General features: G+C 32.2%; 1 protein-coding gene across 1 annotated transcript in view; it reads left to right on the top strand.

Annotated features, from left to right (window-relative positions):
* LOC106672984 (prolactin-releasing peptide receptor-like) overlaps positions 1-22,809 on the top strand; it is a 99,655-nt gene that overhangs the window by 15,908 nt on the left and 60,938 nt on the right. Inside the window, exon 3 of the mRNA XM_024229930.1 lies at positions 21,676-22,056. Within this exon, the coding sequence (XP_024085698.1) occupies positions 21,676-22,056 (381 nt within the window). The remainder of the gene's footprint in view (positions 1-21,675; positions 22,057-22,809) is intronic.

Genomic DNA, 22,809 nt, shown 5'->3' with positions numbered 1-22,809 from the left:
AATCCTGCATTATTTTCCGGACAACCCAATAATTAAGAGATAATTTACCATCTTAATTTGCCACCAATCATCAAAGGTTGAATCCCTTGGATGAAGTAACGTCACTTATAGAATTGATTTATATAATTATATTATTTATTCCGAATTTTTGACAAAGTCTCAAACAAAGCCCTTCGCTAAAAAATATTATTTTCATTCCATTATACTTATTGTCGGATTAAACAAATTACTCTATTCAATTAATTAATTGTTTTGATGTAAGGTTTTGAGTGAAATGAAAAAGTTAGTGCCACGAGCGGGACTCGAACCCACGACCTTCCGCTCAGCACGTCGCTGCTTTAACCACTTGAACTATTATGACTTCGATCCGCTCGGACACCAACTCCCCATCCGTACCTACAACCTTTCAAACCAAATAACCGTTCAAGAAAAAAAGATGGGGAGTTGGTGTCCGATTATATCGAAGCCATCATAGCTCAAGTGGTTAGAGCAGCGGCGTATTGAGCCGAAAGTTTGTGTGTTCGAATCCCGCTCGTGACATTAACTTTTTCATTTCAACCAAAACCTTATATAAAAAATTCAATTAAATTCATTGTTCATTATTGCCTGATTTATATAGGGTGTCCCAAAATTAACGCAAGATTTGAATTTGTCGCCATTTTTAAAACCAGGCCGGAACAATATTTAAAAAATAATGAAAGTTTGGCGGCCGCAGTTCGAACATTTTATACAAAATAGTGTCAAAATCTTGCGTTAATTTTGGGATAACCTTTATGTATAATACAATTAATTAAGGTTTTTAGTTGAGATGAAAAAAAGTTAATGGCACGTGCGGGATTCGAATTCGAATCGATCGAGGGAAAACTCATAAGGTGGGATTGAGATAGGAAGTTGATGTCCGAGTGGATCGAGGTCACCATAGCTCAGGTGGTAGAGCAGTGGCGTATCTAGCCGAAGATCGTGGGTTCGAATCCCGCTCGTGCCATTAACTTTTTTTCATCTCAACTAAAAACTTAATTAATTTTAATATATTAATTGGTCAAGCGGACCACGAAATTAGTGAACTTTATGTATAAATGTGTAGAGATTAGTGACCGTTAATCGATAGTTATTCAGATATCGTGAGATGCGGTCGGGTGTAATGTAGGTTTCAGAAAAACATTTTCTTTATCGTGCCAACGTTTCGATCTTCTATTGAGATCATCTTCAGGGCCTGGGATTTACAAACAATGTTTACATTTAACAAATACATTTAGGATGTGGAAAAGTGAATTTATACAATGCAAAATATATTTTATATTCAAACAAAGTATTTCTACTCACTCAGTGTTTGTTTTCTGTGTAATTGTGCCATCTTTGCGGGAGAGTGCCAGTGAGATTTTGCTGTTTTATGTTTATATATGTTTGGTTTTGAAGGGGTGGGGATGGAAGTCGGTATATAAAAGACAGTTTTGTGTAAGGCGTCGGCTTCTTTGAAGTGAAAAATGTATAAATTTATGTATAATGTTTATGTATAAATTTAATGTGTACAATAGCAATGAATCTTGCATAAGTTGATTTTCGCATGCGTCTATCCAAACTTGCACGTGTTCAAAGTTATTTTGATACTGTAGCAACCATCTGCTCTTATTGTCCGATAACAATAATGTTGGAAGTTTTTGTTAAAAGTTTTCACTGTTTTCGACAAGGGTGAGAAAAACGTGTGTTGTCGTGAATAAATAATTAAGCTGATTGCGTTATAATAACAATTTCCGGAATTATGGTTCAATATTGGCACAAATAGCATATAATTGGCTCCAGACATTCGGACAAAAAATTTGAATTGCGTAGGGGCTTCCGTTCTGAACTCACTTATTAAGCGATAATGAAGTCCACGTTTTAACGCCTTAAAATTCCGTCAACTGCCCACTCTTTTGGGTTCTTTTTTTATTATTCCTTAATAATAACCACTAAAGTAGTAGCTGCACTTTTTTCCGGGAACTTTGCATCTTAAACTAGTGTATTTTGCCGCTAATATAATGAAGTTACTGCAAGTCGACTTGCAATTTTGTGATTACAATCATTTTTGACTTACAAATACTGTCTAAATACAATACAAACGTTAATAGAACTACATGCAGAGAAATTGTGCAAGAATTATAGTGTATATTGCGCTTTAGGGCGTCATAAAAAAATAGAAAAAAAAATAATATTCTTCAATCGTTCATTTAAGGAATCTGCTACCATGAAAGAACTAATTTCAAAAATATGTTTACCGTTCAAACATTCTATCTTCTTAATAATAAAATAATAAACTGGCTAAGTAAAACTTTCTTATTGTTAGTTAAAAGTTTTCACATTAATAAATCCATTACAGTTCGTGGTCCGATTGGCCAATTAAATTTTTTCAAACAATTAATATTTATGAAAGGTATTGGCTGAGATAAAAAAGTCAGCGTCACAAGCGGGATTTGAACTCACGACCTTCGGCTAAATACGCCGCTGCTCTACCACTGGAGCCATCGTGACTTTTTTTATCTCAACCAATACCTTTCATAAATATGTTTCCATATTAGGTTCCTATCACTTGCAGCAAGAGGGCAATCACTCGTAAACCCTGCCAGCAATCTATTTACCTGTATTACCTTTAAGAGTACTTTAAGATGACATTGAGTGAAAATGAGGCAAACTTGCTTTGGGAATGTACAAAGCCCAATTCATTAATTGTAAAGACCGTGACAGTTGAAAATATACAAACAATAATTATAAAAAATAAAACTATAACATCTAAAGCTTTGAAATTATATGTGAAATTAGCCTCTATACTATACACTGAATGGAAAAGATTATTACATAAATTCCGTTCGTACTCGTCTCAAAAGAATAAGCCCAACTTCTTAGAAATTATATTCCAACGTCACGACTTTCCCTGAGGGAAATATTTATGCAAGATAAAATTAATTTTTAATAAACTTAATTAAGAAACGAGGGACGTTTATTTGGAACTTATAACAATATGTCCGTGGAATAATAACAAGCCTATTCAATCTTGTTAATTATTATTAATTGTTCATACTAAAAGACAAACATATTTTCTTCACTCATTTGATTGAATATACAGTATTGCTAGAATTAAGCTGTAAACCAAATCGAGTGATATGTATTAATTATGAAATTCATACATAATTAACCCAGAAAACTATATTGAAAAACATTTTGTTAAATTGCTTTTCCTGAGGGAAATATTTATGCAAGATAAAATTAATTTTTAATAAACTTAATTAAGAAACGAGGGACGTTTATTTGGAACTTATAACAATATGTCCATGGAATAATAACAAGTCTATTCAATCTTGTTAATTATTATTAATTGTTCATACTAAAAGACAAACATATTTTCTTCACTCATTTGTTTGAATACACAGTATTGCTAGAATTAAGATGTAAACCAAATCGAGTGATATGTATTAATTATGAAATTCATACATAATTAACCCAGAAAACTAAATTGAAAAACATTTTGTTAAATTGCTTTCATTACTAATTACTTGGATCTATAGATGCAAGTACACTTTTTGTACCAAGAAAAATAAAATTTAAAAAATTACTTCCACTATTTATTTATTTTTTTGATTCCTAAGATTTGTTGGCAAGAAAACGTTAACAAGTGTCTAATATTTTTCGAACTAGTATCACCAAAAAAATTTCCATTCAACCCAGGTGTCGTTCCAATTGTAAAACGACAGCCAATCAAATCAAATCTATTTTTTTGAGATTTTGTCTTGTTCTACTAGAACAAACTAGAAACAAGCTGCGAGTACCACATGAACAAATGCTCATTATTAACAAAGAATCGTTCAGTATATTTATGTGCTGGTTTCTTTTAATTTAAAGAAAACTATACAAAATTAAGTTGGAATTAAAAAGTCACCTTCATCTATTTGTTTATCTAATCAATAAAGAAATAAATTAAATTCTTCAACCTAATGCTCGAAAATAAATTAAATTCACCGGGAAACAAAAAACGTAAAAGTGAACGGATAAATCAATTTTTCTTTTTTCTTAAATAATTCTTGGAATATATTTCTCCCTAATGGAATAATCAATTTGTACCCTCCATTTCAATTTAAATAAAAGGAATTCTAATGAACTTTAATTTAAAGATCACACTAATGTCTAACAAGTTTAAAATCAAAGTGTAGAATAATATCTCTTATTAAAATTGCATTGGCACTAATAACGGTAATTATAATTTTATATATCCACTAGGAAGTATTTAAGCAAAAAAAAGAGCATACAATTTTTTAATTATTATTTTATTGTTTATGCAAATCTATATTTTACTTTCGGATGCACAAAAACTTATACAATCTCTAGTTGTATGTATTTTTATGTAAAACATAATTACATATTCTTTCATAAATATATAAAACATAAAAAATATATAAGAAAACATACCAAATAAAACATAAACGCTCATTTATTTACATATAAAAGGAAATATATAATTCAAGAAAAATTCAACGCAAACGCATAAATCATCATTACACAAACTTAAAAAATCTTTTCTGTCGCTAGCACTTTCCTAATTTTTGTCGAACTCTCCACACACGCAGATCCACAACCAGATAAACGAGTTGTATGTTTTATGTGGTTCTTAGAAAAGTAGAATATCAGTCTACCCGTATTTCTTGAAACTAGGAAACTAAGTGCTGTTATTTTAAGTTCCTCCCTTGTCCTCGCACTTTCCTCGGTGTTGTATTTACCGTCGTACATCTCAAATGAATTACAGCTTGCTTCTAAGAAGAACATAACAGGGCGATAAACGGTATAGCCGTCGGTTCCTTTATTCGTGCAGAAGGTGTATGTCTTTGTGGTATACATTACTCTACATTATCACATTATAGTCACACTTGCCTTTTTATGTCACAGTTATATATACTACTTATATAAAAATACATGTATATATCCTGAGGGTTGACAAATATTCAATAATATAAATGTTCTGGTTAGAAATTTACACCAACACTTTTCTAGAGCTCTTGACAACTGTTGAAATAAATTTCTGACTATTTTTCGTCATACATCTGGTCTTGATGTCTTACAAGTAGTCGAAATTTATAGTGGCCTGTTCAATAATTCTCCTGTTTTCTATTTTTTTCTGGATGGATTGCCTGCGAGGAAATCAACTCGAACGGTGAAAAATCATCGGGGCTATGGGCGTGACAATCGGTTGTAAATGAATAGGTCCTACCATTAGCCTTCGATTTTTTTTTTCATGTAGTGCCAATCCAATAAGTTATATTTCCCGGATTTCTTCAACCCTAGACCTTTTCACCGGGAAAATACGTCAAATTGCTATTTGCCAAAGGATTTTCTCAATAAAATGACATGCGAATATGAAAGTGCTGATTGCGCACACACAAGGTCCTATGGGGAATAGGAAAGACAATAAGGCTTCTACCAATTGTTCTTCTTTGTCCTTTGGCAGCTTGCCTGTTTCCCTTGTGTAAATTAATTTCAATTTTTGCTACATTTCTGGTAGGTTTTAATATAAAACTAAATAAAATAAAAAGAAAATAATTTTGAAATTTATGATGTTAAATTTTCGACAATTTATAAATACATACGCAAGGACATATTACGTAAAGTACTAGTCTGCTTTATTGACTGATATTCATATTCGTTGATTTTATAATTAAAAAAATACCAAGCCAAGCAATATAACAAAATGTGTTAAGAAGTTATAATAAATTTATTTGATTTTAAGCAAAAATAATAAATGTAGGCTGTTTATTACTTATTATCGAGGTTGGTCGACTGTAAAGCATGCTAATGACAACTAATAATTAACATTTTAATAATATTTGTGCCATGAATTAATAACAAATGTTCAGGAAAAAAGTTTACCCAATTATTTACCCATTGTGGTATTGATATTCATATATTTTCCCTGAAATTATAAAAAACGTTGAAAGTTAGTTAAGTGATTCAATTAATTTGCGACTGTTTTATCTTTATAATTGACACTTTTTCACTTTCCTAATAATTGAGTAAAAGGTCAGGAACTTTGCCAATTAAACTTTGTTGAAAAAAAAACACAACCAACGTTTCTTTAATTTTATTAATGATTTTAATTCAATTATAGAATATACCAACTTTTTGTTAAATAAAATCATGAATGAAACGTTACGAAAAATGTGAACTTTTTTGTTTAAACAATGCTAGGGTTTAAATCATGCTACATTTCAGCCATTTACTTTCATAAGCAAATCTGCTTATCTTATCTGTTAGCAATAACAGGAGCCTGGCTGGAGGGGAAACGCACGGTTTTGTCTGACGAAAACAACTTTTGTATTTGTGCCTGAAACAAAGTTTGGAAAACAAAGTGTTAATCATTCCAAGCCAGCATAAATCAAAGCGAAAACGGACGACTTTCGACTAAGAACATTCAACATTCCTCCTGGCAAATAACGGTGTAAACAATACATTCATGTTAGAACTAATGCACAAATGTCTAGTGATGAGAGAGAAAAGAGAGAAGATGGAGAGGGAAGTAGATTGAATAAATACGGGGTGATTTTACACGTGGTAGACAGTTTTTGGAATTTTGTGAGGAAAAGGATTTGATCATATTAAATGGGCGGTCCCCAAAAGATCTCGAAGGATATTGTACTTTCGTAGGACATCAGGAAAGCTCGGACATTTATTTATGGTGTGTTTCTGGGGAAGTTAAAAAACATAAACAAACATTTCTTTGTTGCCCCGAAATTATTTCTGATCATATGCCTATTGTTCGTTCGATTACTACCGAATCGGAGCTTGAAACCACCTACCCTTTGCTCCCACGACTTTGATTGGAAGAAAAGGATAAACAGATTTACAAATCAAAGCTGAAGGAGGTGTTAACCTAAGAAATCCGCTCAGCCTTCCTGATGTCAATTTAAACTCATTTATTAAAAATTATCAGAATCAGGCGTGGTTCGATGACGATTACTTTCGCGCTAGGAAAAGATCTTTTGCGCTGTTCAACTTTTCCGTACGTCCCCAAACCTGCTTCCTACGCGAATTAAGATTTACCAAAATCACAGCCACTGAGATTATCAACTCGAATGTTTCACTTTTCTACAATGGCGTTCCTTAGTTGAAAAGAATAGCTTTTTAGACCTTCCATTCAGGCATAAAATCGGCTGGAGTGCTAGAAAACAAGACAGAGGGTAGTTCTGTAATAAGAGAAGTAGTTTTTCTAAAATCTCTTACCGCGGATCTCCAGCCAGCACCGTTACGAATGTTTAGAATTGGCCTAATAAGTTTATACTAGCTGAGTTTAATTTAAGTAAAGGTAGTTTTGAGGGATTGCCAACGAAGGACCTTAGATGGCTGATTTAATGCAGAGTTGAAGTCCTGTACATGAACTTTCTGCATCGCAGCAGCGGGTTAGCGCGATGTGTATGCTCTGCAGCTAACATGTGGAAAAGAATGTTCTCTATTATATTGCTGAATCCACTATCTTGGTGGTGATTCGTAAATTATATTTTGACAGGTTTACCCTATCATAAGAAGCTAATTAAACTATTGGACGGCTCAGAAACCCCATAATCCCTAACCATGCCTGGCAATCATGGACCTCCAGGTACGATTTGTTCATAGCCAGTCAGATTAAGCCGCAGCAAGTCATTTAATCGTTATGCTTCCCTTTGATAATATTCGCCATAAGGTTTGTCCTTATTTACCTTTTTATTATTCATTTATATTCATTTTTTCTGTAATATTTTTTTGCTTTCAAGTCACTATGTATAAGAAATTATAAATATAAGAAAATCCTTGTTTGATATATACTTGTATATACTTTGGATATAAATAAGTTTTACTGGTGAAAACAATTTTTTAAAAAAATAATATAGTATTTTTATTATATTCTATTCCACAGGGTGATTTGTTACTTGCTCGAAAAAATTCGACTCTTCTAAAACATCCAACATACTTTTTGGGAAAGAAACTAACACTAAATCTTTCAAAAACTGCCAAATTTAAAATTTGAAAAAAGCACTAAATTAGGAACCCCATTAGAAAAATTCACGGCAGAACTTGGAAAATTTCACAACTTCGTCCTGAAATAAGCTTCCTAGCGGTATACGATTCCTTTTATTAAATTGAACAAAAATGCAGAAATTTTTTGCTAAATGAAAAAAGTGGTGACTGTAAAAAATAAGAATGGGGTTACTTTGGTAATTTAATTGTTTGTCCTGAGCAAAATTTATTTCCCAATTTTGTCTAAATAAAAAAAGCCGAAAAAGAAAGAATAATGAAACAAAACACATGAAAAAGGGAGAATAACAACCAAACGAGACAAATTGGACCATCTACACTAAACTCAGACATAAAAGAAAGAAAAATAATACTGAAGTTGTAAATCCCAATGCTAACCTAATGAAAGAGCACAAAAAAATAAACTTAAAAATCAAACAGAACCTTTAAAAAAGGGACAACAAATATAGTAAACAACCAAATTGAAGTGTTGGTTTATGTAGCAAACCTAAAGTAATTATTTTACATTTTGCCTTGCCTTAAGGAGCAATACATTTTTAGAAATTGGTAGACAGTTCATCCATGTGTTGCCACTTTTGTGCATTAATCCCGATTTTCATTCCGTATGTTTTAATCACCCATTTATATGCAGTAAGGCCCTTATGAATTTGCTCCTTCGGGTTATTTTTCGTAAGAAAATATTGTATATTTATACTGCAGAATGTTCTGTGGCTACATGGTCCGGCGCTGTTTATATTAAACCATCAATGCCGTAGGGTAGCGAGGAATAGTTCTATGGGAGAAATTTTTGTCATGTCTCAAAGAAATGCTTACGGGCTTTACAAATTGAAACGAACGGGCCCTTTCAAAAACATGCACTGGCTGCCCCAATTAATGGAAAGACAAGGATTAAACGGGGTCGACGAACCCGTAATTTTCTCTATCCCCGAGACGTTTCCACGTTTTACAACGTCATTTCTCTTCCTAGTGAACCCAGAAAGAATGGAGTTAAATTCAAACGAAATCCTACATTTCTCGCGATTTCACTAGATGAGTTGCTCCTTCAGAATCCTTAAATTTCAGGGGGCTTCTTTCAACAAACCATCCTTAGTGAAAAATTATATTCATTATTCTTAGCCTGGGTTCTTTTCTTTGACTTAACTTTTACAGGGTGAGTTTAACTTCTGCTTCTGTCGCTCCACCTCTCTCTCTCACTCTCCCTCTCTTTCTCTCTCTCTCTCTCTTTCACTCTCTTTCTCTCTCTCTTTCTCTCTCTTTTTCTCTCTCTCACTCTCTCTCTGTCTCTCTGTCTGTCTGTCTGTTTCTCTCTTTCTTTCTCTCTCTCTCTCTCTCTCTCTCTCTCTCTCTCTCTCTCTCTCTCCACGTATATATATATATATATTACATATATATTATGTATATTTATTTATACATATATGTCACACTGCTTGAGACAATCCTTGATGGTGTTTTGTTTACTCACTTTCGGATTTAAGCCAGTGTGAGAGAAAGACCTCCGCCCGAGTAAGACGCTCCGTTTAAGAATGGGTCCTGTGAGTAAAACAAAATATTATTCCTTCAACTGTCATTAAATTTTAATTACAAACTAATCTTAAGATCAAAAATAAAAACCAGTGGGTTAAATTGTTATTTTTATACATTTTATTTAATTTTGTTTTTTCCTCTTGTTTAAAAGTTACACTTTTTTCATTACATCAAAAAAAGATCAATTTTATTTAAAAAAAATAAAAAGATTAAAAAAAAATGTACCTGGCAAATTTCAAGTGATTATTATCTGATCGATGGAGGGATTTCCACTGGGACCTAGACAAGTCTGGGTTGGGCCCATCCCTTCCTTAGAAACAATTACTAGTTAATTGTGACAANATATATATATATGTTACATGTGTTGACTAAACGGCAGTATGTTTAAAAAACTTTATTAGTTAAGCACAACTTACAATTTGAGAAGAACCTTTTCTGTTCACGAATATGATTAATCTAATTTGTCTGGTTTTTGCTTACAAACGTTCTTTGAATCTGTACAGACGCAACATCATCTGTCGGTGAACTAAGGGTTTTGTGCAGGTGTAACTCCTCCATTCACAAATGAAACTACCGGGGCTGGCTGATTGATAGGGGTTGCAATGGCCAAGGGTTGTCTCCGCTTGCGATACCATGTGAAGACTCCATAACCTGAGGTTATGACCAATAACTCATGGACGTTGAAATGTAGGAAGTCCTCATGATTGGCGAGTGGTATAATTCTCTGTTCCTGTAGACCACTTTACTGCCGTTGATGTTCAGTAAAAATACTCCTTTTAGTCCTTTTACTGTAGTCCCATCCTGGCGGCTTATACGAATAGGTTCTTTATTATGAAATATAGCCTTGAGTACTGGTTGAGCTCAGGTATCCAAGTCAGGTGATTGTCGGTTACGACGAGTTCTGTGTACGTACAGTTCGATGGATCCACAGAAAGAAGTATGGCCTTGTCGCACGGATTGTCTTTATGACTGATTTGTTCGTATGAACAAAGATACAATTTAGTTTGTTTACAATTATTATTTAAACTTATTATTTCTATTTTATGACCATGCGTTTTATTTAAGAAAATAGTTAACATCTTTAAAATAGATCCTACACCATTAAATAAACCTCTTTTTATTTTAGCATTATTCTTATTTTCTACAAAAACGATTTCTAACTTTTCTGCAATTACATTTTTAGTATGATTAATTAATTTTAAAGTATTTACAATATGTCTTGTTTTGCTACTACTATCAGTTATATAATCTAGATTTTTACTATTTAACAAAATATTATTCGAGTATACAATCTTAGATACATGGTTCTAAAATTCTTCTAAATACTCTAATTGATTAAACAATTCTCTTAGTCTACAATAATGAATAAATGTATGTTCTGAAATTTCCAACTTTGCCAATCCAAGATTTACAGGAATTATGCCAATGCCGTTTGTAATATAAACTATGTTGATTCATCTGGTTGTGGTCCAGAAAAGGAGTGGGAAGAACCTGGAATGCCGCGAGAATTTGTTAATTTTCTTGGTTCTTTAATGTTTGATATTTGTATTTTGTCTAGTGTGTTGTGTTGACTTGGGATGATTTCGGCAGTTTTTAGATTCTTATTTATGGATTTTATTTTTTCCTTTTTGTATTTATTCTTTGTTTTTGCTTGACTTTCACAAAAACTTCGTTCGGTATATTTATTTTGTTTTCATTCCGTTTTTCGATAATATGTTCTTTATGCGCTAAAGAAGTTTCATTGATCATATTATATAACAAATCTATTTTCTTTTTATGAGTACTGACATAGTCACTTAAAATTTGTTGTTCTGAATTGATTTTAAAAATAGATTCGTTCTGTAAATGCCCACTGATAATTTAAATAGTTTTTAGTTTTGTTACTGAGTGAAGCGAGTGATTGTATGCCAAACTACCTCTATGTCTTATCTATTTCAAATAGGAAACTAGTCAGTAATGTACATTTGGTTAAAGATATTCGACACTAAATTCAACGGTGCAAACGGTTTTCAATTTGAATGAATAAATGCTTTATTTACACAAGTGTCCATACATTAACTTTACATTTCGTAAAAGCTCTTATTGATACTGGCATTAGCCGTCGGTCGAGTTTCCTTATGCACTTATTTTTGTTATTTAAAATATACTTATTTGATGTTAAAAAATGAAGTAAGTGGTCGATAAAATATTTCCAGTAACTAAGGGGAACTTCTTGATGCACCTGCAGTTTTGCAAATTAAGTAAAAGTACTTCGGGTTTTCAATTTAGAGCAACTATTTTCATGTTATTTGCAAAAAAAACTATTTTAAAATATTATTTTTTGGAGGATCAAAACATTTCCAACTTTTTCAGCTAAGACCAAATTGATTTATTTATCATTTTAATTGATAGTAACTTAATTGCAAATGGTACTGAAAGAAACGTTTCACAACAATTTCCTGAAATAACATCGGTCCAGATTTCGGTTCACTATTACAAGCGTACAGAAATTATTGTTGGACAAATAAAATGTAAATAAAAACTGATTTCTTGTCCTTCGACGTTCATGAATAATCCTCAAAAAATATTGTAGTGTCATAAAGTGTGACATGTACATGGTCAACACATCTTGAAAAACAACACACTAAAGTTTAGTTTTTACGTTCTACAACTTTCTGAGCAAATCATAAAAATTTCTCGAACATCATAAAATGATACTGCTGTTGGAGAAAGTGGACCAAAATTGTTGTTCTAGGTTTCAGGTTTTAGCGAATAAATTGATAATGGCTGCTCCAAAATAAAACCCGTTCTGTTCAGCGTCAAAATTTAATGATGAATATCTAACAATTTGAATTAGATATATATCTATATGTGTTTCATTAACCTGAAGACTTAAATAACAACTTTTCGATTCATGGTAAACTAGTGATAAAATAAAAATTTACGTCTTTCATAGTTTTTAACAACCCCCCCAATAGAAAAATATAGGGATAAACAGAAGTTAAACGCCCCCTGTGCACAAAGTTTCCTTATTTGATAACCGGCTGAATTTTTCTTGAACAGATAACGTTGACGAAAAACCAAGAAATACGGATTTCTTATTTTTAATCTAGTTTTAAATTGTTACCCCTTTTTTTAATATTTACTGTCGGGTTCTTCACAGCAGGAAATTTGCAATGAGAACGTATACGTTTTATGTCCATTTTGAAAGGATTTTTCACGCTGGAATGATGGCGCAATCAGATTTTAAATTGGTAGGATAATAACAAAGTTATGGCTTAGAAAATGAACGACTCGTTTATGACATGGATACATGACTCGGGTGTTTTCAGATGCTTAATTTCGAAAATTACAATTATTGAGAATACAATTCGTGGTGAACTTGGATTTATCAGTCGCCAGGATGTATGAACAATATTTCCTTCAGTAACCCAAATCGACATCTCTAAAAGGAACTTTAACCGACTATCAAAATCAGAATACCGACCACCAAGGATTATTTGAGAACGATATGGCGTGTGACAGTCTAAACCCATTATCCAGTTATGTAAATAAAATTTATGTAAACACTATATTTATTATCTCTTCTATATATTTTATTTCTTAATAAAATAATTTTCTTCTTTTTATTCTGTAACTTTCTGCCTACCTACCTATCTCCATTTATATGAATTTGTTGATTTAGCAGAATATCAGATGCTAAAATTTTGAAATTTATTTTTTAAACCAAAGCGCTATCAACCAGACGGATTTTTTACCCATTTGGAGTCGTAAAGATAGCTTTATTTCATTTAATTTCATCAACTGCGGCGAAATATAGTTAAATAAAAAATAGTTTATATTAACAAAATTTTTATACTAATAATTGCGGAAAATAAATTAAAACAAAATGGAGTATTGAATTATTCATAGGCAAGCACAATTCAGTGTTCACAGATCCGTATTTGTGATTCGTTAGTTTTAAGGTCGGCGAATAAAAACAGGTCACGGACAGGCGTCCCGTTTTCTTTTTCACACCCCATTTATTTTCTTGTTTTTTTCACCTTTCCCATCGCTTATGTGGCTGGAAACATTTTTATAGTTATTTTTCAAGCAACAATATCAAAAATCGTATTATATTATTGTTTAATTGCCAAAAAATTATAAAATATTATCATATTTGTGCATTGATGAAGAAAATTAACACACAACTAAATTTATTTAGTTTAAAATTAAATCCATTATCTTTCTACATTAGTTACAGTTAATTAAGAGCTAGCGTAGTGAATATAAACAGTAAATAATGTTGTTTACTTTCTTTATTAACTTTTGTACTGATTAATCTAATTTATATAAAAAGTAGCATTACGCCCTTCAATCCTTGGGAAAACTTGGGCCCTCTTGTCGGTTTACTTGTTTTTCAGGATCAGGGGCTTGCCCGGCTTGGCCAAAAACCCGGCAGCTTAGCTGAGTTTAAGATTATGTTATTTAAGACACTGATTATTCATAAGAACGAGTACAAGTTTATCTATTATCAAAGTATTTAATTAATAAAAATATCGTTCTACCTAAAATCATTAAAACTAACCTGAATAGGCTAAACCCGCAACTCCCCCTAGTATTTTCAAAGTGTTGGTCCAATGCGCGTTTTATGTGATTTTACGTTGAACTAAACAAAACACTCTTATGTTACTGATTATAGTTTTTTTATACAAATTTGTTGGTTGATGTCAGACAAAATTTCCATGAATTTTTTTAATAATAAAGTAAATACATTATTTATTTTAAAATCATAAAATTTAACAACGCTTTAAAGTTTATAATTAAATCCTTTACCTTTCTACATCGTTACAGGCAATTACGAGCTATCGTAATCAATATAAACAGTAAATAATGTTATGTTTACTTTCTTTATGAACTTTCGTTTTGATTTGCACAAAACGTAGCATTATGGCATTCCATACTGCCGTCTCGCTACTTATTCTTCACCATCAGATTCGTCAGGTGGTTATGTTATTTAAGACAATGATTATTCATAATAATGAATACAAGTTTATCAATTATCAAAATGTTTAATTAATTAAAAATCTTTGTACGCCAAATCGTTAAAACTAAAGTGAACAGGCTTAACCCGGAACTCCCCCTAGTATTTTCAAAGTGTTGGCCCGATGCGCCGTTTATGTGGTTTTATGTTGAAATAAACAAAACTAACTTATGTTACTGATTTTAGTTTTTTTATACAAATTTCTTGGTTGATGTCAGACAAAATTTCCATGTGTATTTTTAGATTTAAAGTTTATTATTAAATCCTTTATCTTTCGACATTTGTTACAATAGTGATGCTCGATACCAATTGATATAAGTAAAGTATTGAATATTTTCTTTCGATACCGAGTACTTTTGGTATCGAATATTGTCATTCGAAACAAGTACTTTATCGAATACGTTTTGTAGTATCGGAAAATATACTCAAATCGATTTTTCTTTGAGTGTTCAAGTAATATTGAATTGTTTTTTACCGTTCGAATTACCTCTCATCAAACTTGGAATGTGTCAACAAAGTTAATCTAGATTTTTAATTATTGGTTGGTAACCTGCTGAAAATTGTGGTAACTCATAATTCTTTCCCGCATCGCACCTCGCACTTACAATTTCAGTAATTTTTTATAAAATGTTTTTGTCTTCAAGCCGCTAAAATGTGTTCGATTTCCGTTAATACATACCTAATCATGTCTCCTCCCAAAGGTAAGGCATGAGGTTATTTTACTAAGAAAACTGAATCATTGGCACCTAGTAAACTCTGGGGAATACAGTGAGAAAACGTCTTACCTTTTCAAACATTTGAAAACCAAACACCCGTTGATCTATTTTCTCAAAATTCGATAACGATAAAATTAAAATATCAATTATGCTGAAAAGTGTTGGCAGCTCTTCCTTGTTCTTAGCGACCAACGTACCCACTATATGAAAACATACTTACAAATGAAAAAAAAATGCAATTTCTTGATTATTTTAACGCATGACCGTATTTTAACAAAAGTTCACAATAGTAAGTTGATCATTTATGAATAATCGAATAAGTACTCATTAGGATCGAATAATTTCTGTCTCTATGTGAGTGGTATCGAATATATCTTGCGATCGAGTAGTGGTATCGAATATTTTCGGGTATCGCACGTCTCTAGTTATTAGGAGCTCTCGTAGTCAATATAGACAGTAAATAATGCTTTGTTTACTTTCTTTATTAACTTTTCTACTGATTAATCTCAATTGCACAAAACATAACGTTATGCCCTTCCATTCTTCGTTCCCGCTATTTATTTTTCACCATCAGATTCGTTAGTGGGTTATGTTATTTAAGACAATGAGTATTCATAATAATGATTACAAATTTATCAGTTCGCAAAATATTTAATTAATCAAAAATCTTTGTACGCCAAATCGTTAAAACTAATCTGAGTAGGCTAAACCCGCAACTCCCTCTAGTATTTTCAAAGTGTTGGCCCAATGCGCCGTTTATGTGATTTTACGTTGAACTAAACAAAACATTCCTGATTATAGTACTTTTTAACAAAATTTGTTGGTTAATCTCAGGTAAAATTTCCTTGTGTTTTTTAAAAAATAACGTAAATAAATTATTTATTAACTTTTACTTTGGTTGTTAAGGGAATTTTACACCCATCATCAGGAATCTAGATTATTTATAAAATTACATAAGCCTGACATTAATACACATATTTTACATCAATTTATTAAAAATTTACCTTGTATACTGTATTGGAATGCGGCCTGTCAGGAATTAATTGTTTATTCTTTTTCTTTTAAATATTCCTTAAAAATAGTACAAACAAGTATAAAAATAAACTTAAATTACAGAATCAAGATTGTCATACATTTTTAAATACAATATGGACATAGGAAATTATTATTATAATACTATTTAAGGTAAGCTTTTAATACATTGTTGGAACATATGAATATCAATGTTATGCTTATGTATTTTTATAAATAATTTAGATTGATAATGGGTGTAAATTCACGAAACGTCTAAAGTAAATGGTTATAAATAACGTTTTTACTTTACTATTAAAAAGAAGATTTAGAAATTTTATCTGAAATTAACCAACAATTTTAAATAAGACGGATTAGTGTTAATAATTCCATATTGCCGATAAAATAATTGTATTGAGAGAGTGTTTCGTATTGCTTTTGTTTGGTAAAACCACAACCAAAGGTAATTATTAAATATTTTTTGTGTTGTTAAGTATGTTACAGTAACTGAAATATGATAGTGTAAACCTTTAATAATTGTTTTGATAAATAAATTGTCCTTGGGTTTTATAATAAACAAATCTAGTTTCCAGGGAGCTGGAAGCCCGCAATGAAAGTTTTATGTATATACATGATCGTAAAAGAGGGTGCATATATGTTTCCCAAATGGATTTTAGTCGAACTCCAGAGTCACATACAGTTATATATTTAATTTCTCCTGTGTTGCTATTCCAAACAAATTGCAATTCTTGAACAATTTAGCTGATGCAAATGTATGTGGTTTACTTCAAGTTACAGAACGATTTATATGGCGTTAGCTTGGGGCCCGAAACTCATGTGTTATGTACTTGAATCTCGGTTGAATTTCCGGTCTGGCACTTTCAATGATCTACGACGATTTCAATTTATCATAAATTGTCCACTGCTGGGAAACGTTTGACGGATAATAAAATTTATTAAATTAAATTTCATTTTGTAAAACGCTTTGAAAAAAGTATGTATGTTTTAAGAAAAATAGAGTGTTTCTGCAGAAATGTGCAAATAAACCGAACAGGTAATATGTAAATGCAAAATATATGGTTCTATATGGAACAAACAAATAAATAGTTCACATTTTTCTAATGTCAAACCACCAAACATCTTTTCATTTTTATATCCTACATTTTATGGAAAAAAGAGTGCTAAATTTCTCTAAAGGTAAAATTTTACTTCGAAATTAACCTATAAAACTTAATGAACATATTTTGTTCCCATATCATTATATATAGAAAGGCTTCCTAAACTTTTTAGCCAGCAGACACTTTTCACAGAACAAAATCGAAGGCGGACCCCTCTCTCGCAGAGAAATATATAAAGTTAGCTACTTATAGTATAGTATGTAGTCAACTAAAGTTTTATAAATTAAGCAGACCATTCTTAATTAGGTGATGAAGTGGAATATCAATTTGAACACAAACTGATGTCCACACAACAAGATTGACACAATTAATTTTATTTACAAAATCCGGAACACCAAAATCAAATTGGACAGAACAGAATCATAGGTAGTTCAAATTCGAGCCAAATTAAAAAATAATTTTAACATTAATGATTAATAAATTATAGTGAAAAGTGAGTTGGTTTAGCCTGCATAATTTGGATAATTTGGGTATAATTTTTGCTAGAGCTACAGCCAAATGTCGGGTTCAGCATCTAGACAGTTTCACTATTTACTTTCGGTGGAACAAATGCCATAGATGGAAAATCCTGATTGGTAGAGGCAAGTTGGGGCAAATGAAAGAGGTAAAAGCTTTACTTGTTCAAAGAAGTGTTGAAATTTTTTGTTTTCTATACGGAGCCGAGAGGTTAATTATGGAATAGTGTACATTTCAACATGGAGTCTGAAATAATGTCCTGTCAAACATTCGTATTCATTTGAAAATAGACTGGTTCGCTTTGTCGTAAAAGGAAACCACCCATGGGTTTGACCACCCATTCATTGCCGTGCAGCATTGATCTCGTTCTGCTGGGAAGTAGTGCTCAAAGGACATCTCCTTACTTTGAAAGTGTTCACATACTGCAGCAATCAACGTGCTGTTCGTAAGCTACAGTTTGGTTTCTTTTAAAAGATCATTTAACACAGGAAAACCCTTTACCTCTTCCTTCTACAGATTCAACACAAAACTGGATTTTTCTTTTAAAGACGCGAACTTTGTTATTAACATCAAAAGTTGTGATACTCTTGCTTTGCAAAAAAAGACTCATCTCATTCATTTTCAATAAAATATCTGATAAATACTCCAGCACTATCGCCATTTTTTATCTCGAAAAAGGTTGCCAATTTAACATTGTACATCAACCGAGATAAGACTTCAGAATTCCTATAATCGTAAAACTGCTTTCCCACGAGGCAGCCACTCACTCATGTGTAAAGAAGCAAGGAATGATGAATGATTCTCATATCGTCACATATTATTGTGAAAAGTCCTAACTTTAATGGCCGCGATATAATTAGTAATTTGAACAGACTCATCCAAAACTTTCTTAAAAGAAACTGGTATTTGTTTTATGTTTAAAGCTTGTCTGAGGAGAACACAACAACTGCTGCTGGAATCGTTCGATTTATCTTTTATTTTTGTAATTAAGCCGATCATTCGATCAGTCTTAGCTTTTTCACCATCTGTGCACACGTCAATGTCATTAGACCATGGAATTTTGTTTATTTGAAAAAAAAAAATGGTTCAATAGACGTAATATTTTGGTGTCTGTTGCATTCGCAGATTAAGGTTTGCACAAAAGAAGATCCTCCTCGAAACATCCTGAGTATGTAAGTATTACTGCTTTTTCGTCAACGATGCAAGGTTAGCACACGGTATTATGAGGTTTTCAGCCATGGTGTGAGCTGTGCTACCCGATAACTTATCAAGTATGACGCTTTTAGTTAGTTTTCATTAACACTTTTTAGATGAGTTTTAATGAAGATTTAACGAACAGCTAGTTCTGTGCGCTTCCTCATAAAAATATAAGTTAGTTTCTCCCGGGGTTCTGGGTGTGTATGCTCAAACTGACGACGTAATTTTACCGGAACCATTGAACTGTTTAAAAGAAGAAGAAAATCACTCACTGTCCTTTAAACTCAAAATAACCTCAGGGCCTCTCAAGTCACAATTTGGCAAACTCCATAATATCCTGGAATAATTTTTCATACTTGGACTAAAATAGAATGGACAAAAGTTTAGGTGTTAATATGATCTAAATATCCTCGAAGGGATGTTTACTCATTATTTACGTTGTTTTTCTCTTTTAGAGCGTAGTGGGATTTCAGGGTTCAAAACAACCATTAATTGAAATATTCACGGGTCTTGCGACTCCCTCAGGTTTGATAATTTATGTAATAAATATTCCCTTGCCATTTCACTTTAATGAATATTTCCTGGACCTGGCGGACGTCCGTGAAGTATGAGGGGCCGCATCGCATTAAGCCAAACTGTTAAATTCAAAATTCATAGGTCTTTGTTGAAATAAGAAACCACTTAAAAACTGACGGCTCAATTAATAACATTAATAATTGTAATATTGTTATTATTAAACAATTAATTCGATTTAATAAAAGTTACATAAAAGACTTGTAGGAAAACTAAATTTAAAAAAGTAAAACTTTCTAACTTTACTTAATCCAATTTTTAGGACTGTTAAATAACAAAATGAAGAAAACATACTGTATCTTAATCCTTGTCTGTTAAAATAAAAATAATTTACATGGCAAATAAATACATCATGTTGCAGCCCTGCTGACGTTAATGCCAGAATATTTTGGTATCAGAAACCGAAGGAATTATTAAATGATGATGACAGGATGATGTAGTGATTGGGAGGGGGGGTAATCGGTAAAGGTCATACCACTAATATGAATTGATAGATAATGTATCGTACTTTGGCTACAGTAGAATGAATTTATTACATTAAAAATTATTGAATTCGTTCGTTTTTTCTTTCTCCCTCCTTCTAGTTCCTCCATTAATTAGTTTCTTTTTCAATTTGTTTAAGTCATGTTTTAGCGATCTATGAGCTAAAAACACAATAATAGAAATTTCATCATATTTCGGTACTGCGGAAAAAACGTTAACAGATCTACAGAAACGGTGAATCAGCTAATTAAAAAACGTCTTCTCATTCAATGTTGATGTTTATCATAGTTAATATAATGTTAATAATATTGGATAAGCATGACGTAAATTTAAGGCCTTTCTCATACATTTTTCAATAAACTCGTGAATTTTTCTTCTCATAATAAGTTCCGTTACCTCTGACGTTTTTATCATACATTACTCCTACACTTTTTATCTTTTCCCCTCATTTTCTATTAATTCCTCACTCACACATACGATCTTTATTAAATTCACAAAATCCTATCTCTCTTGCTCTCTATCTCTATTTCTCTCACATTTTCCATATCTATCTATCTCTCAATCTTTCATTCTCTCTCTCTCACCATGTACTCCCTCTCTCGTTCTTTCTACTTTTCTGACCTATTTTTAACTCTCACTCACTCTCTTCTCTCTCTCACTCTATCTCTCTCTCTCTTTCTCTCTCTCTCTCTTTCTCACACTCTCACTCTCTCTTTCACTCCCACTCTCTCTTACACACTCTCTCTCTTTCTCACTCTATCACTCTCACTTTCTCCTTCTAACCACACATTTACTTTACTCTCTTCTTCTATTCCCTTCCCACTACTCACTCTCTCTCCCTCTCTCTCTATCTGTCTATCTATCTATCTATCTTTCTTTCTTTTTCTTTTTCATATAATGTCTGTTTACTTCTATATAGATTGTGTGTACATTGCTTAATTTACGATATAATTCGACGTTAAATTAAACGGTTTTGTTTAGGAATAGTAATTTTCTGTTTAAAGAGAATATATTTTGTTTTAAAAATGTTTAAGTATAAGCCTGTCGTAAACTGGTTGTGTAAATACTCCCATTTGGCCGAAGAATCCCGTTTAACGATCGACAATCAGACGTCTTTCGTGAATTAGGGTATCTCGTGGAAAGACTTTGTTTTCAAAACTTCGTTTCTGGCGTAAATGCCAAGTTGTCACGAACAAACAAAATCGACCTGCAGCGTATTTCGATAGCATTTTTCAATTTGTCCAGTTGATTTCTGGCCGGATACAACGGATTTCATGGAACAGGGTGGAAAGGGATTGGTTGCTTCAACATCTTAGCATAATCCCCTGTTGCTGAGTAATCCCCTCTTGGGCTGAGGGCTCAAGGGTATATCTCGGGAGTTGGGAAGAGAGATACAGTTTCCCATTTTGTTCCTTTATTCTCCGAGTTTTCTAATTGAGGGCAAAACTACTTCGATGATATTTTTGTTTTGTTTTGTTTGTTGACGGTTTGATTTTTATGCTTGCAGACGTTCGGAGGCATGACAATGATACTCCAGTTCGTCATTCCATTCCTGGTCATCTCGTTCTGCTACGTCCGAGTCTCGGTCAAACTGAACGACAGGGCTCGGAGTAAACCCGGAGCGAAGACGAGCAGGAAAGAAGAAGCCGATCGTGAGAGGAAAAGGCGGACGAACAGGATGCTCATTGCCATGGTGACGATCTTCGGTGTCTCTTGGCTTCCCCTCAACCTTATCAACCTCCTCAACGACATACATATTCCCACTGGCCTCTGGCAGTACTACAATCTGTGTTTCTTTCTCGGCCACGCTATCGCTATGTCGTCGACATGCTACAATCCAATACTCTATGCCTGGCTCAATGACAACTTCAGGAAAGAATTCAAACAGGTATGTCGATTACATTTATTATTTATTATAAATATGTTTTCATCTTTACTTATGATTTTATTTTCCAAATCTTGGCTTGTATTCATTATAAATGATGATTGAGACAAGTAATTGTGTAAGTATTATGAGGTTAATAATTAACTGGGCTTACATTAAATTATACTAGAACATTTCTATAAAAATGCAATCTAAGATCGTTAAAAATGCTCAGTTAGTGTTTTTAATTTATTAATGTTAGTTATAAACATTATCATTTTTCTAAAAGAACAAGTTCAAAAATTTAATTGTAGGTTAAATTTTTACAAAATGTGATTACACAATTAAAACCAAACATCATAAATTGACAGATATAATTCATAACTGATAATTACACCGTAATTTTTACAAACGTTCTTTAAATGATGCAAAACATTTTTAGCTTTTAGAGACCTTGACTGCTAGATAAAACTTAAAAACAATTTAACCAAAAAAAAAAGACCGTCGGAATCGGTAAAAATAATATAAAAAATAGCACACATAGATGACCATCTTCCTATAACAAAATAATCGTAACTAAAAAAATGGACATACTCCAAAAAAATACAAACATAACACATTTAACACTTAAAAAAATCATAAAGCCAAGGAGTGACAACAGTTCCTTCAAGTGTTCACTTTTCAAAATACAACCAATTGAACAGAAAAAGGGCCGACGATCACAAAGTCTGGCCGGAACAATAATAAACAGCATAGAATTATTCCTCCAATGGTGGG

This window comes from Cimex lectularius, unplaced genomic scaffold (genome assembly GCF_000648675.2).
Source record: "Cimex lectularius strain Harlan isolate CLEC.00 unplaced genomic scaffold, Clec_2.1 scaffold416, whole genome shotgun sequence".
Lineage (NCBI taxonomy): Eukaryota > Metazoa > Arthropoda > Insecta > Hemiptera > Cimicidae > Cimex > Cimex lectularius.
This window is presented reverse-complemented; position numbering and strand designations above follow the sequence as displayed.